This window comes from Typopeltis vanoorti, chromosome 2, assembly GCF_054136105.1.
Source record: "Typopeltis vanoorti isolate ZY-2024b chromosome 2, IOZ_Tvanoo_1.0, whole genome shotgun sequence".
Taxonomy (NCBI): domain Eukaryota; kingdom Metazoa; phylum Arthropoda; class Arachnida; order Uropygi; family Thelyphonidae; genus Typopeltis; species Typopeltis vanoorti.
This window is the reverse complement of record NC_143550.1, coordinates 127,141,015-127,155,943: the sequence shown is the minus strand read 5'-3', so window position 1 is coordinate 127,155,943 and position 14,929 is coordinate 127,141,015. Positions and strand designations below refer to the sequence as shown.

Sequence of the window (14,929 nt, the reverse complement as noted above, 5' to 3'; positions counted from 1 at the left end):
ATATTAGTTAGAAATTGTATTAGAAGTAGATTACTGTAATGTTAGACTTAGTTAAATATGTCCTTCAATATCAGTTAGTGTGACATATAGCATCGATGCGAAGCAGAACAATGATGCCCAAAGCATCATTTTTCAAGGAATTCAACTAGGGGGGGGGGGGATTGTTCAATGTAATATCTGCAAAATGTACTCATTACTGAAGGTGAAGGAATTTTGGTTCAAAAGTGAGAGTGGTAAGAGGGTGTGCCAAAAATGTTATGAAAGTAAGCTTCAGAAGTGCAGGTCAAGAGATTGGAGCGATAGCCATAACACAGAATATTAGTGAAAATGTGTGCAATGTTGTAGCACAGGGTCTCGGCTGATTCTGAATAAAGCAATCAGAACTCTGAAAGCGGTCATACGTCTGCAACTCATGGTCAGGATAAGTTAATGCATTAACAATATTTTGAGCGCTAGCCCATAAAAATGTCTGAAAATTAAAACAATGAAGAAAAATAAGACTATTACACTTTTTTATAAAATCTTTATCAATTAGCTTTATTTTTATCCTGCTACATGTTTTGCCAATCTGTTTCTACTGGCATCCTCAGGGAATACAAATCAGTAAGCACAAAATGAAGGTTACAGACTAGGTTATAACCGATGGTTCTAAATCATACAAAAAATTGCTATTATTACTATTACTATTATTACGGGCAACTCCAGGGAGTCATTAGACTCATCGAGGGAGGCCCCAAATCATATTCATCACAACTATTTGACATTCATACAGTATCTATCATACCTCGCCTTAAACTCATTCACTGTCACAGCATCCACCACAGACTCAGGGAGTGCATTCCACTCATTCACTACTCTAAAAGTAAAGAACCCAGCTCTAACACCTTTACTAACCACACTTTTGCCCAGTTTCCATGGATGTCCCCTAGTCCTCCCACAACCAGCCCTGTTCTCAAAAATATCTTCTGAATTAATTTTATAGAAACCCTTCAGTAATTTGAATGTCTCAATCATATCTCCCCTCCTCCGCCTATCAACCAATTTTTGCAACCCACAAATCCTCAACCTGTTCTCATACGGTTCATTCCACAGACCTGCTATCATCTTGGTCACTCGCCTCTGGATCCTCTCCACTTCCTCCCCATCAAGAAGAAACCTAGGTGACCAAATCTGAGCACAGTAGTCTAGATGGGGTCTTATCAAGGCTCGATAGAGAGGAACAATAACCTGCTTGTCTCTGCTTGTCAACGTATTCTTCAGCAACCAAGTGATTTGATGAGCTGTTTTGGTCACCTTTGAATATCCTACATCACTCAGACACTTGCATTTTTCAGAGCAATACCAATGCCACTTTCGACAGCAACATTTCAGTAGCAGTTTTACTGATTTTTCACACAAAATTTGATGTTAACACGCTGCTCCAAATTTCGATCGCATTTTTATGCCAAAGTTTACATGCAGATCTCTATTGTTTTTATAGTTGCCAACTAGCAAATGGCTCTATCGGCTTGAGGTATGCACACATTAGTTAAACGATGTACAAACACGATTACTCACGTGACTTCAAACAAATCTCCACACAAGCAACATGATGCAGCTGTTCCAGGAATTAAATTGTCACGCTTTGTACACATTCACTGCTACTTTCAACATCTGCTCTCCCTGTCCACCCATGCTCCCCTTTTTTCCTGTTCCTCTTGTGTTTCCTTTCTATCTTCTCACACTATCGTAATTTCCACTGCCAAGCACTTCTGTCTCTTCAGTATCACTCTCCCAGTCTTTCACTTATTCTCTTACTTTTGATCTCTTGTAAGCAGAACACACTGTACTTCCATCTAGCGACATTCACTCCAAAGCCATTTAATTGTAACCCATCACAGCTGTATAATTCCATTCTTCTCTCAAACACATGCACAAACTATACTCCCTTCTCACACAGCTCTGGTAGCATACCATTCATGATTCTAGTTCTCATTCTCAACTCGATTTGTCATACCTCAGCAACACACTGACAACCTTTTCCACTACACTGTTTGCTTTGACTCTTCTTAATAGCCACCTGATATTCGCTCTTACATACTCCTTATGTCCACTTAAATCATTTGTTCCCACAACCACCACTAGTTCTCTTGCTCATTTCCTTCTCATGTACAGTGCCTGAATTATCCTGTTCATTCTTCCTCCTGTATAGTGGATCTTATGGATTCTCTCATTATCTAATCCTCTATGGAATCTTCATGCACTGCTATCCTGGAGTCACTCATCACCTCTTTCAGCCTTATTTTTTTCTTCCATTCTATTCTTTCACACTCTTTTGTTAGTTTCCACTAAATGTCTCATATCACTCCACATATTCCTCATTTCATTTTCAGCAGCTGTTTCATCAGATCTTGCATTCTAAAAATTTCATTCTGTCACTCCCGTAGCCTTGCAACCTCTTTCTACCACACCATACTTCCATTTCCTCGTTCATGCTTTCTTTTGCTCCCTTATCACCTTCACTTCTACATTCTTACTTTCACTTCTACATTCTTACTTTCACTTCTACATTCTTACTTTCACTTCTACATTCTTACTTTCACTTCTACATTCTTACTTTCACTTCCACATTCTTACTTTTAGTTCATTCCAATTCCTCCAATATGACCACTTATTTTTCGATTGTATACCAGCAAAGGTTGGTCAGTTGGTAGAGCCTCTGCTATTAATGGCTCAGTAAAAAGTTAAGCAAGTTTGAGCGCAGTTAGTAGTTTGAAGGAGATCAATCGTTCGATGCTGTTGGCACACACTCTCCCTCGATGAGTCTTTGGACTTCCTGGAAGTGTCAAATGATAATGTTATTGCTAAAAGCAGTCACATAGGCAATCTCATTCAGATTGTAAATTTATTGCAAATCTGTAATCACAGTTCAGTGGAAATACCCATGTTCCATTATTTTGCACCATATTGATTTTCAGATTCAAAGATGCTGAATTATTTAGTTTCATGATTCGGAACAATTAAGTAAAGCTAACCTAAGATGGTATGGTCACTTAAACAGAATGAGAGAGAGAGTGTGTTAGCAAAATAGTTGACTGATGCAAAGATGACAGGAAAAAGGCACTGAGGAAGATAAAGATTTAGGTAGATTGATTCTGTCAGAAGTGTGCTAGAACAGTATTTCATTTTTCTGGCCATGGTCCACTAGAACAAAGCACCTAACTTAGTGGCCCACTTGCCCCCCCCCCCCAACACCTTTTATTGATAGGTATATTTTACTACCCAAGTAGAGCCTTCATGTGCTGCTCCTAAGTGCAGAATTGTGGAGTTGTTGGCATAGCATACAGAACCTAAATTTTTTCATTAAAAAATTAAGTTGGAGGAGGGGAAACTGTGATAAGAATATCATTTGCTATGAATTACACCAAAAAGGGAGTCACTTGTAAAGTATTTAACTGATCAAATGCAAGCATTCAAGGAAATTGAGTTTGTGTAAAAATGCATAAATATATTAAAGCAAAGAATGATGCTGCTTTCTTTCAGGCACTTGTAAGTATACCAGGTTCCAAGCTGGAGAGTTTTTGTCTCGCATCTGGCTCTACATTTAGCTAACTTCTATTTTTTTTTTTTCTTCGAAATAAGTGTTGAAAACACTATCGCATTTATAACTTGAAGAGTAGCAATAAGTACTTCATTGTTATGCCAGTGAGTCCAGGTTATTCTGACTATACCTTGGAGTCACAAGTTCATTACACCTCTCTCCCTAAACAAGTTCTTCAGTGACATGTGTAAAGCTATTTCTACAAGGTTGTCTCTTTGAAATCTTGCCTTATCCTTGATATTTTTTGGGTACTCTGTAAAAGGATCCCTGATCCACTAAAATTCTGTCCCTGATTTTGGAAAATATTTCTTTGCTTTCATAGGATAGGCATTGTAAGTGCTGTTTGAAGTCTCTAGTAATCAGGATAGAAATATTTTCTGCAGATATAAGCATGAAATCATGAGTGATTTCATGCTTGTCTAGACAACAGAATAGTGAGGGTAGGTCCTGCATTTTTCGATGTATACAGTGGTGACGTAGCTAATTTTATCTACCACTGTGCACTTGCGTATTGAGATATACACTATGTGGCAAAGCATTATACTTTTTTATAAAATTATATAAAAACATGTAGTTTAATATTCATGTTATAAACTGTATCTGAAAATTACAAACTAAGATTAAAAATTTACATACTAATAAAATTCTCAAAGTCCACTAGTGGGCCACAGATCACATTTTGAGAAATGCTGCCCTAGAAGACCGAAATATTAGTTATGATATTTGAACACTGATGAGTAATAGACTGATTTGGAGGAAAGTGTTTTTTATATAGGAGATTATTAATAATACAAACTTAATCATGTACTGTCATAGTATCCTGTATGTGCCCTTAAGGTTATATATCCGGAAATTGATGAATTTGTGTAATGGCATCAAAGATGAATTTTTTTTACTATATTTAAACCATCACCATAATAGTAATATGCAGAGCATATTACTATTTAATATTAGTATTAATAATAGTAATATGCAGAGCATATTACTATTACATAGATATCTGCATACCTAGACCTCCATGCAAAATATGACTTCTTCTAAATTATGTGCTAAAATTTATTTAGATCTCTTGTTTTATTAACCGTGCTGACCGTTACTTTGTCAGATGATTTTACTTGCGACATCCAAGCTAGCTGTACAATAACCAGTTTAACAAGTTGACTTGTTTTACCTAGTATGACCTATATTAAGTATTAGCAGTCCTTGAGGGTGGGGTATACAATCACTTCATGTCAATTTAAAATGGATTAAAAAAAAAGTACAGCTTTTATGCTCTGATTTGATTAGAATGATTATATTCCTATATGGATGTCTATATAATTAATATAAAAGTGTTATGTATTTAAGCCACTGACATTCTTATCTGCTGAAAAATGTCATATAATTACTTTTATATTGATAATTCAATGTTCCATAGAGGAAATGATGTGTTCTCCTGATGAGTTCCGTTGTGATGATAAGACTTGCATCGACAGTTATCAGCACTGTGATGGAACCTATGATTGTCCAGATAAGTCAGATGAGAGAGAATGCAGTAAGTTTATGTTGCTGCTTTTTAATTTTTGGTTTACATTTTAGTATTATATTTTCATGTAGCATTTTTGTTTTTTCATCAATTGCTGCTTTCTTAGACTTTATTTTTTTCTTCACTTACTTTCTAACCAGAAATGCATTGAAGCTTGTTAGCCGCATAACTGTATATAAGAGCAATAATTGGTGAAATAGCAGCTGTTCCAAACTATGCTTCAGCTGCCTTTTGTAAATGGGATACAAATCTATAGTTTTTGCTGCTTATATAAATTAAACTTCTTTAAAAGGATATGAAGAACTGACAGGTATAAAAATCATTGCTGTGCATGCAGCCATCAATAAAATTTTCATTATTTTTTGCTTGCTTTAAATATGGACTCAGTTGTCTCTTATCAATAGCATTGATGTCTTCTAAACCATAATGGTAAGTACATGAGTGATAAAAAGTTGTTTTCATTAATGAAATGTTTCTCTTTGAGTTCCCATGGTATTAATTTGGAGTGTTTCTTTATCACTAATTATGGATTATCTCTCTCTTTAGCATTCTATCTAATCATATTACTACTCTGAAACATTTATCTGTTCATGACTAACATATGTGGTCTTTGGTATCCGGAGAGTTCATCGAATGGACAATTCATTGAAAATGCAAATAATCGAAAAAACAATTCACTGAAAATTTCAAATTTTCGAAAATGTTATGAGAAAATTGATCCATTTAGAACAAAAACTGAACCAGGCAGAGTGAGATAACAATGCTACTTTAATAGGGAAAAATTATAGAACAATATGGTTTCTTATAGTCTTTCTTGTCTGATAACTGTTTTTCATGTCTGTTCATGGGACTGATTTGCCTGTTTTTGGGAGGAAAAGCCCTTATTTCCTTTACCTCCAACAATATATTCTCACCAAGCATAAATTCTGCATCCCATCTTTGTTTTCCAAATTTTTAAACCTTACATTTTGCAACATTGAACTCGCATCCCCATTTTTCTGCCCAATCACTCAATCTATTCAAGTCTTCCTGTAAGGCCACAACATCTTCACTACACTTCATGGTTCATCCTAACTTTGCATCATCTGCAGACAACCGAATATCTCCATCCAAATCTTCACCTATATCATTAATATATACAAGTTAAACAGTAATGGACATAAAACAGACCCCTGAGTCACTCCACTGGTGACTTTCCATTTCCTGGATATCGCTCCCCCATACACAACTTGTTTATCTATCAGATAGCCAGTCTCCAATCCAATGCACCAATCTAATATCCAACCCCATCTAGTTTGACTGTCAACCTATCATGAGGTACTCTATCAAAAGCCTTTGCGAAATCCAAGTATATTACTGTGTATCCTTTTCCTCTGTCCAAGGAAGCAGTCACTTTATTGTAATAAGTAAGTAGATTACTAATACATGACCTCCCTTTAGCAAATCCATGCTGTCCATCAAAGATAATACCATTGTTGTCAACCCAACTCTGGATCCTAGTTCTCACAAGCTTCTCCAACAACTTAACCACAACACCTGACACACAGATAGGCATATAGTTTGATGCTTGAGTTTGATCACCTCCTTATGAAGTGGCACAATCTTGCCCTCCTTAGGAACTTGACCGAGTGCAAGACTCTTATTAAAAAAAAAAATGTCAAGGCAGGTGTCAATTCCCTGCCACATTTCTTCAGAATACGTGATGATATATTATATAGTCAGACAGCCTTATTAACATTTAGATTACTCAACTCCCCTACACCTCTTGCTCACTTATAATTAGTCTCTCCTTCCCATCATCAACTGCTCTCAATCCCTCCATGAAGTGACATTCACAAGATTGAAAGATCTTTATGAACTGCTCATTAAGTATCTGCAACAGCTGTCTTTATACCATTTTCTCCAATCAATGTCATCCTTCCATAATTATTCTTTCTTTTGCTGGCTACATATCGAAAGAACTCCTTAGGATTCTTTTTGGCTTCATTAGTCAACTGCTGTTCATAGCTCTCTTTAGCTATCCTCACCAACCAAGTCACCCTCCTTGCCCGGTCTTTGTAGACCTCATGGAATTGGTTATTTTCACTTCTCCAATGCCCTCTTTCTCTGTATCGCATACTTAATCTCTTTATTCATCCATCTCACACCTGCCTTATTTAACCTTCTCACCCTTTTTACACCTGCAAGCTGTCTCCTGAGCTGTTCATAATCCCCCTCCCCACCTTGTAGTTCCACATATACCCTTTTCTCACAGAGGTCTTCGCACTGCTGGCAACCACCTAGGTAATCACCTCATGGTCACTCTCACCAATTGGTGGATGATTTGACACCTCATTTATAATTACATCCTCTGATGAGATGACCAAATCCAAGACCTTCAATCCTCGTATGCCCTCTGTTACATACTGTCTGAGGTAGTTATCCCTCAAAAACTCAAGAAACTCATTTTCTTTACTTCCAGTTGCTATCTCTTCATTCCAGTCTATATTGCCATAATTAAAATCACCCATAATGATCACCCTTTTCTTATTTGCTTGGCTTATTTGACTATACATTTCACTATCACCACCATCCACATTACCAGGTCTATAACAACATCCCACCAAGTATTTGATTCTATTCACCTCTATCTCACACCATACTGCCTCAAAACCACTGGCACTATTTCCCTCTTGCATCTCTACTTTATATGGACATAACTCTTTCTCTATCAATAGCACTTCTCCTCCCTTCTGCCCTCACGAAACACATCATACCTTTCCATCTCTATTCCTGTCAGAATGTCATCTTCTTCCGACCATGTCTCACTTATTCCGACAATCTTTGGGTGAACAGATGCAATTAGTGCAACCATTTTACTTCTAGACCCCCCCCCCCCGAATATATGGACTTCCAAAAATCCATAAACAGAACGTGCCATTACGTCCCATTGTGGATGGCATTGATTTCCCTTACATACAAATTAGCCAAAGTGCTTGCACAATATATACTGGCAACACACCTTCACACAGAAAAAAATTCAGCTCACTTTAAAGCCATTACAGAATACCTCTAACTCCAACACGCTGACATAATGGTCAGTTTAGATGTCTCCTCCTTATTCACCAATTCCCACTTAAAGATACTTTGGACCTCATCTAAGCCAAATTTCCTCCTGATATCTCAGTCCTATTTTAGTTCACCATGAACTCAAGCTATTTCGTTTTGGCAGGGAAAATTCTATAAACAAATAGTGGGGACAGCCATGGGTTCTCCACCTCTGGCCAACTTCTTTATGGAGACTTTTGAAGAAAAAGCCTTAAACTCGGCTCCACTTAAACGTATTGTTTGGCTACGCTATGTAGATGATGTGTTCGCTATTTGACCAAATGGCTTGGACATACTCCATAACTTCTTATCACACTTAAACAATCAACACCCCAGGATCCAGTTTATCTTGGAAAAAGAAAACATTAACAATCTCCATTTCCTAGACATTGATTACATGCCAGCCTGATGGATCCCTGACTACGTCAGACTACCATAGAATTATCTGGTTTGCAAACAAAAGCACTTTTAGAAGCTTTCAGAATTACGATAGACAATATTGCACAGATGCCATAAAATATGCTAGTGCTACAGTATTTCATAATAATGAAATACTGTGAATAGGCATAATGAAAATAATTAAAGGTAATCTTAAAAGGAAACAATATTAAATTGTATACCTAAGGTAAGGAGGGATTAATCAGGTAAGAGTTAAATGGATGAGTAATATCATTAAACATAAGTAGAAAATGCTGTGGAGGATATATAAGGAGAAAGTTGACCAGCATGGCAAGAAAGGCAAAATCAGATTAAGAGAAGAATCTCACCGAGCAGGCAAAAGGAAATCCCAGAGTTGTTTCATTATGTAGCAAGTAAGAGGAAGAATGACTATGGAAGATTAACCTTAATGTGTGCTGATGGTGAAGAGGTGACAGAAGCAGATAAAATAGTTGAGTTAATGAATGCCCACTTTACAAGGGTATATCATGCAAGGAACTGGCAGTGCCTCTTACCAGGCTCTTTAATTTAAGTCTGAGCTCTGGTAGAGTTCAAAGGGAGTGGCAAGAGGGCAAAATAATTAATTCCCTGGCATAAAGGAGGTTCTAAGACTGTAGTATCAAATTATAGACAATATTTCAAGTGTGGTGGTAAAGCACTGGAAAAATTGGTCGAAAAGAGAATTGAAAAAAAGGGTGGATAAAAACATACTGTATGAGGGGGTAACATGTATTTGTGAAAGGTCAGTCATGCCTTAGTAATTTACAAACTTTTTATAATAGATCGACAGCTGAGTTGGATAAAGGAAATGGTTTGCAATGATTCTGCTGAATTTTGCAAAAACATTTGACAATACCACATGGAATGTAGTTATGTACAGTTAAATTAGAACAAATGGGAATGGATCTGACAGTGGTTATGTGAATAAGAGAGTGGCTGCTGGACAGATATCAAAAAGTGGTAGATGGAATGGCAGCATTAAGGTGAAAACAGGTGACTAGTGGTGTGTTGCAAGGTTCAGTGCTGAGACCACTGATGTTTAATTTGTCCATAAATCATATAGGAAACAAACTGAAAGGAAATATTCATTTCAGAAAGGAAATACTATGAGTAGACATATTACTTACAATTATAATAATGGAATTAACTCGCATAAAATGTTCTTTATTAGTAGAATTTTTGCCTGAGTATCATAGGCATCATCAGTACAAGTATAAAGGCTAATTAAACAATAACTGACATATTCACAAGGTGCCACCTAAGTAGCTAAAGTAAGATAACTTAAAAAAAAACTATATATGTGTGTATACAATTACAAAAGTTAGGAAAGATTAGCTGATTTATAGAGTACTATTTCCCACAAAGGGGATAGACGTAGAGACCATCAGATCTGTTTAAGTTGGGGAGTGAAGTATGTTTCACATGTTTCTTTATAAAGCCGTTCCATGAGGAACCAACTTTTGTTTTGTTCCAATGAACTCTGTCTAGTGTTGATAGCATGCTCTGCAAGTCCAGACTGTTCAGGTTCAAGGTACAGAATATATGACTTGTGTTCTTCCAACCGGATAAGAGCAGATCTTTCTGTTTTGTCCGAAATATGATAACCCACACGAGCAGAAAATCTGGTAGACACTCGGATAGCTGAGATGTGGGAGCTTGTCCTTTGGAGACATGAGGAACGTGGAGATTTTTCTGATATTAGTGGTGTTTAACACTTTAGCTATGCTTTCGCTAACATCTTGCGCATAGGGGATAGGTATATGCATTATTTTTCAGTATTTGAGGAGGATGCTGAAACACGACTATTCAACACTCTTTTTATGAAGGAGTTCTTATGTTCATTGGATAAGGAGGAATTAATATATTGCAATTCTTTTTGTAATAGTTCATCTGAAGAACATAAGGAGTGGGCTCAAGTGTTCCAGTGTTTTTATAGTACCTGCCTTTTGACTGGGATGGTGATGTGATTCAGCATGGATGTAATGGGTGGATGTCTCCTTTCTATAGACTGTGAATTGTAGGTTACCATCTGATTGGCTTCCTAGATCTCTTAAATCCAGAATTAAGAGATCTAGGAAGGCTAACTGCTTATTTACTTCTACTTCTAGAGTGAACTGGATCCTTGGATGAACTGCATTTATTTTTGAGAGAAACTGTTGTAATTCTTCAGAAGTGCCTTTCATATGGCAAAAATGTCATCCACATATCTGAACCAACGGTTAAGTCTAGGTGAAATGTTGTCAAAAGTACGTTGTTTGAAGTGTTCCATGAAGTTGTCAATAGCAGGAGATATAGGATTACCAAAGAAACATGTGAAAATGTTACTTTTCTCCCCTAACTTAAACCGATCTGATGGTCTACGTCTATAAATCAGCTAATCTTTCCTAACTTTTGTAATTGTATTGCACACACACACACATTTATTTTATTTTTTAAAGTTATCTTATTTTTGCTACTTAAGTGGTGCCTTGTGAATATGTCAGTTATTGTTTAATTGGCCTTTGTACTGATGATGCCTGTGATACTCAGGCGAAAATTCTAGTAATAAAGAATATTTTACGTGAGTTAATTCAGTTATTATAATTTTAAGTAATATGTCTACCACTCGCGGTATTTCAAGTATTAGTTAAGAAGGCTAAATGCATTAACAGAATAACATTCCTAAAGTGCTCTAAGATGGCTCAGATTATTCCTGCCTGCTGTAAATTAAAAGAAGTTTGTAAGTCTCAAAGAGCCCATCAGATCTATTTCAAGGCCAGTAGGTCACTGTTAAATTATCAGCTGAAAGAAACAAAAGAACTCTCTTGCCCTCTTAAAGAAAGAAAGAGAAGATATCAAGAACAATCTAGAATCAGTATTAGAGGCTGAAACTTTTAACACCATTTTACGCATATCATCGTCATACTGAGAGGTTTTTAATGCTTCCCATGATAGATTAAAACATAAGTCTGATTCACTGGCGAACCTCCCCAGATCCAGCAGTAATGTCTGTGATACAGATAGAGTAGTTATTAATGTGTCTGGCAGTCTGTTAACAGACAGCGAATCTTTTGTTTTGTCAAAAGGTCGTAATTTTGGCGTTGCTCCAAATAAGGTACCCATAATAGATTTTTTTTATAGCATAGACAGAAGTATTTGATCCTTACCACAAAAAACAACTAACAGGACAAGATTTGAATGTACAAAATTTCTTTTTAATGCCAAGCCTCCTTGGCTGAGTCTATCTTACTCTGAACTAAAAGCACTGAAATTGCTGAAGAATAATAATGACCAAATTATTACGAAAGCTGACAAAGGACTATTCAACTTACAGGCCTCTCACTTTGGATCCTACCTGTAGTCAAATAAAAAGACTTAATGCTCTTATAGATAAGGTATCGATTTGGGATGAAGATGAAAAGAAACCACTGAAAACCTCCTTCTGGCTCCCACCTAGATTATATGGGCTTCCAAAAATACATAAGCCAGGAATTCCATTAAGACCTGTTGTAGACTGTATAGGTTGTCCCACTTACAAAATTTCAATTATAAAGAACACAACACTTTATAAACAAAATTAAAAACATAACACTCAGCAAAGATGATTTATTAGTTAGTTTTGACGTTTCTGCCTTTTTCACAAATGTCCCAAGCAGTGACACAATTCTTCTCCTACGGAACAAATTTCTGCCCGACATTACAGCCCTCTTTATCCACTTACTACGTTCCGGTTACTTCGTGTGGCAAAATAAATTTTACCTACAAAAAGAAGGTATGACCATCAGCTTACCACTATCCCCACCAATTGCTAACTTTTATATGGAAGCTTTTGAGCAAAGTGCTCTTGATTCCTTTACTCTAAAACCTACAGAATGTGCAAAAGAATTAGCCATACACTTGTCCTGGTTATTTAAGTCTTGCAGTGCAGGAGGTTAAGGAGTAGGAAGAAGGCATAATAATGCCTCCACAAACATGGTTTGAGGACAGAAGTTTCCAATTATAGACTAATCTGTATATCTGCAGTTGTGATCAGTTTTGGAAAAATTTATTAGAAAAGAATACATTATTGGAATTGATTAATATAAAATTCTCTGGTCAGCATGGGCTTGTTGAAGAGCAGGTCTTATTTTAGCAATCTGCTTATGTTTTATGATAAGTTGACAAATCTCTTGGATAAGAGAGAATCATATACATGATATTCTTGGACTTTGCAAAAGCATTTGATTGATTGCCACAAGTTGTGTATGATTGAGCTGTGTCTCAGTAAAGGAAGGTGACCAGTGGTGTGCCTCAGGGTTCTGTTGTTGGGGCCCCTACTGTTTAACTTATTTGTTAATGATGTTTCATGTGAATTGACTGGGGATCTTCAAAGTTTGTCAATGATTCAAAGTTAGGTAGAATTGTCAGGAATAGTGCTGATGATAATAGGAAGATTTGAATAGACTTTTAGCTTGGACAAATGAGTGGGGTTTGTAGTTTTAATATTAATAAATGCAAGGGTTACACTTTAGGATACAGATATATAAGTATGTAATATATTGGTGGACTTTACTTCATGAAGTGGATGAGATTTGGCATCTTGGAGTGATGTTAGATTGGATGTAGCGTGTGTTCTCACAAAAGCAAAACCACCAAAACCAACATATCCATTAGTGAATACAAGTCTCTACGGGAAATGAAGAAAAACAAAGAAATAGTTATCACCAAAGTGGATAAGGGGGACACCATTGTGGTACTCAATCATACTGACTATTAGATCGAGCTACTTACCTCCCCATTGAATACAATCTCACCAACTCACAAATTAGAAAACTCCATAGGCTCCTTAAGAAGGTCACTTCTTGACCTGTGGAGATTACTAACAGACTAAAACCATATAACTCTAGACCCCCCCCCCTCCCAGTATATATGGGCTCCCAAAAATACATAAAGAAAATGTACCATTACATCCCATAGTGGATGGCATTGATTTCTCCCACTTACAAGCTAGCCAAATATTTAGCCAAAGTGCTCTCACACTATACTGTCAAAACACCATCACACAAAAAAAAAAAAACTGCCCACTTCAAAGCCAGTATAGAAAATCTTACACTCCAACATAATGGTCAGTTTTGACATCTCCTCCTTATTCACAAATGTCCCCCTCAAAGAACCCTCATAGCTAATCCAAGCTAAATTTCCTCCCGATATCTCAGCCCTATTTCAGTTCACAATGAACTCAAGCTATTTCGTTTGGCAGGAAAAATTCTACAAACAGATAGAGGGGACCCTTGGCCAACTTCTTTATGGAGACTTTTAAAGAGAAAACCTTGAACTCTGCCCCACACAAACTTACAATATGGCTTCTCTATGTTGATGATGTGTTTGCTATTTGACCACATGGCCCGGATACACTCCCCTCCTTTTTAACACACTTAAACAACCAACACCCTAGAATCAAGTTCACCCTGGAAAAAGAGGAAAACAATAGCCTCCCCTTCCTAGACACACTAGTCGCCCACCAACCTGATGGTACCTTGGTTTTCTCAGTTTATAGAAACCCACCCATACAGGCAGATACATTCACCAACAATCACCTCCCCCACCTCACAACAATATGGAGTTAAGACACTATTCAACAGGGTTAAACTAATCTGTTCAAATGGCCAATCCCTAACCACTGAACTAAATCACATCGTTAACACTTTCTCAGCCAATGGCTCCCCCCTCCCCCCATGCTCTGGATACTTGCCACAGAATAAGGTGGAAGAAAGCCACAGTAATACACCGCAGCAAGTTCAAATATGAAAGATGCCAAACCTCAACAAATTTGGATGCATGGGACTGCCCCAAATTTAGGAAACATACATCAGAAGAACTTCAGCCCAAAGGCCATGAACACCTAATATAGCCGGCCAGAGGACACCATCAGGACTTTAGGCAAACGACAGCTTCCTCGCTTCGTTTCTCATTTACTGTTATGTAGTACTTGCATGCACATGTCTTTATCTTAAGTTCCCATGAAGATGGCAATGTGACTTTGCCAAAATATTGAAAAGTATATATTAAAGTTGATTTAATTATTTCTAGTGTACGCTGTTAATTCCTTAAGTATTAATTATTGAGTTCATCTTAAAGCACCTGTTTCCTATACTTTTGGTATTAATATAACTATAGTTGTTGAGATTTGGGAAGTATCTAAGCTGATTTTCTGACTTGTAATGACTTTTGCTTGGTACCTTCACTACTATGCTATTTGTTCTTTGAATTCCAGGGATATGTATTCAGATATGAATCATCTGAGCATCTTTTCAGTTTTCTGAAGCACTGCTTATATCTTA

At 36.8% G+C, this 14,929-nt stretch overlaps 1 protein-coding gene across 6 annotated transcripts in view; it reads left to right on the top strand.

Moving 5' to 3' along the window:
- LOC150109418 (basement membrane-specific heparan sulfate proteoglycan core protein-like) overlaps nucleotides 1–14,929 on the top strand; it is a 1,783,738-nt gene that overhangs the window by 312,837 nt on the left and 1,455,972 nt on the right. For all 6 annotated transcript variants that reach the window (XM_090413063.1, XM_090413041.1, XM_090413033.1 and 3 more), the window contains one exon: nucleotides 4,998–5,114. In XM_090413063.1, the coding sequence (XP_090269189.1) occupies nucleotides 4,998–5,114 (117 nt within the window). The remainder of the gene's footprint in view (nucleotides 1–4,997; nucleotides 5,115–14,929) is intronic.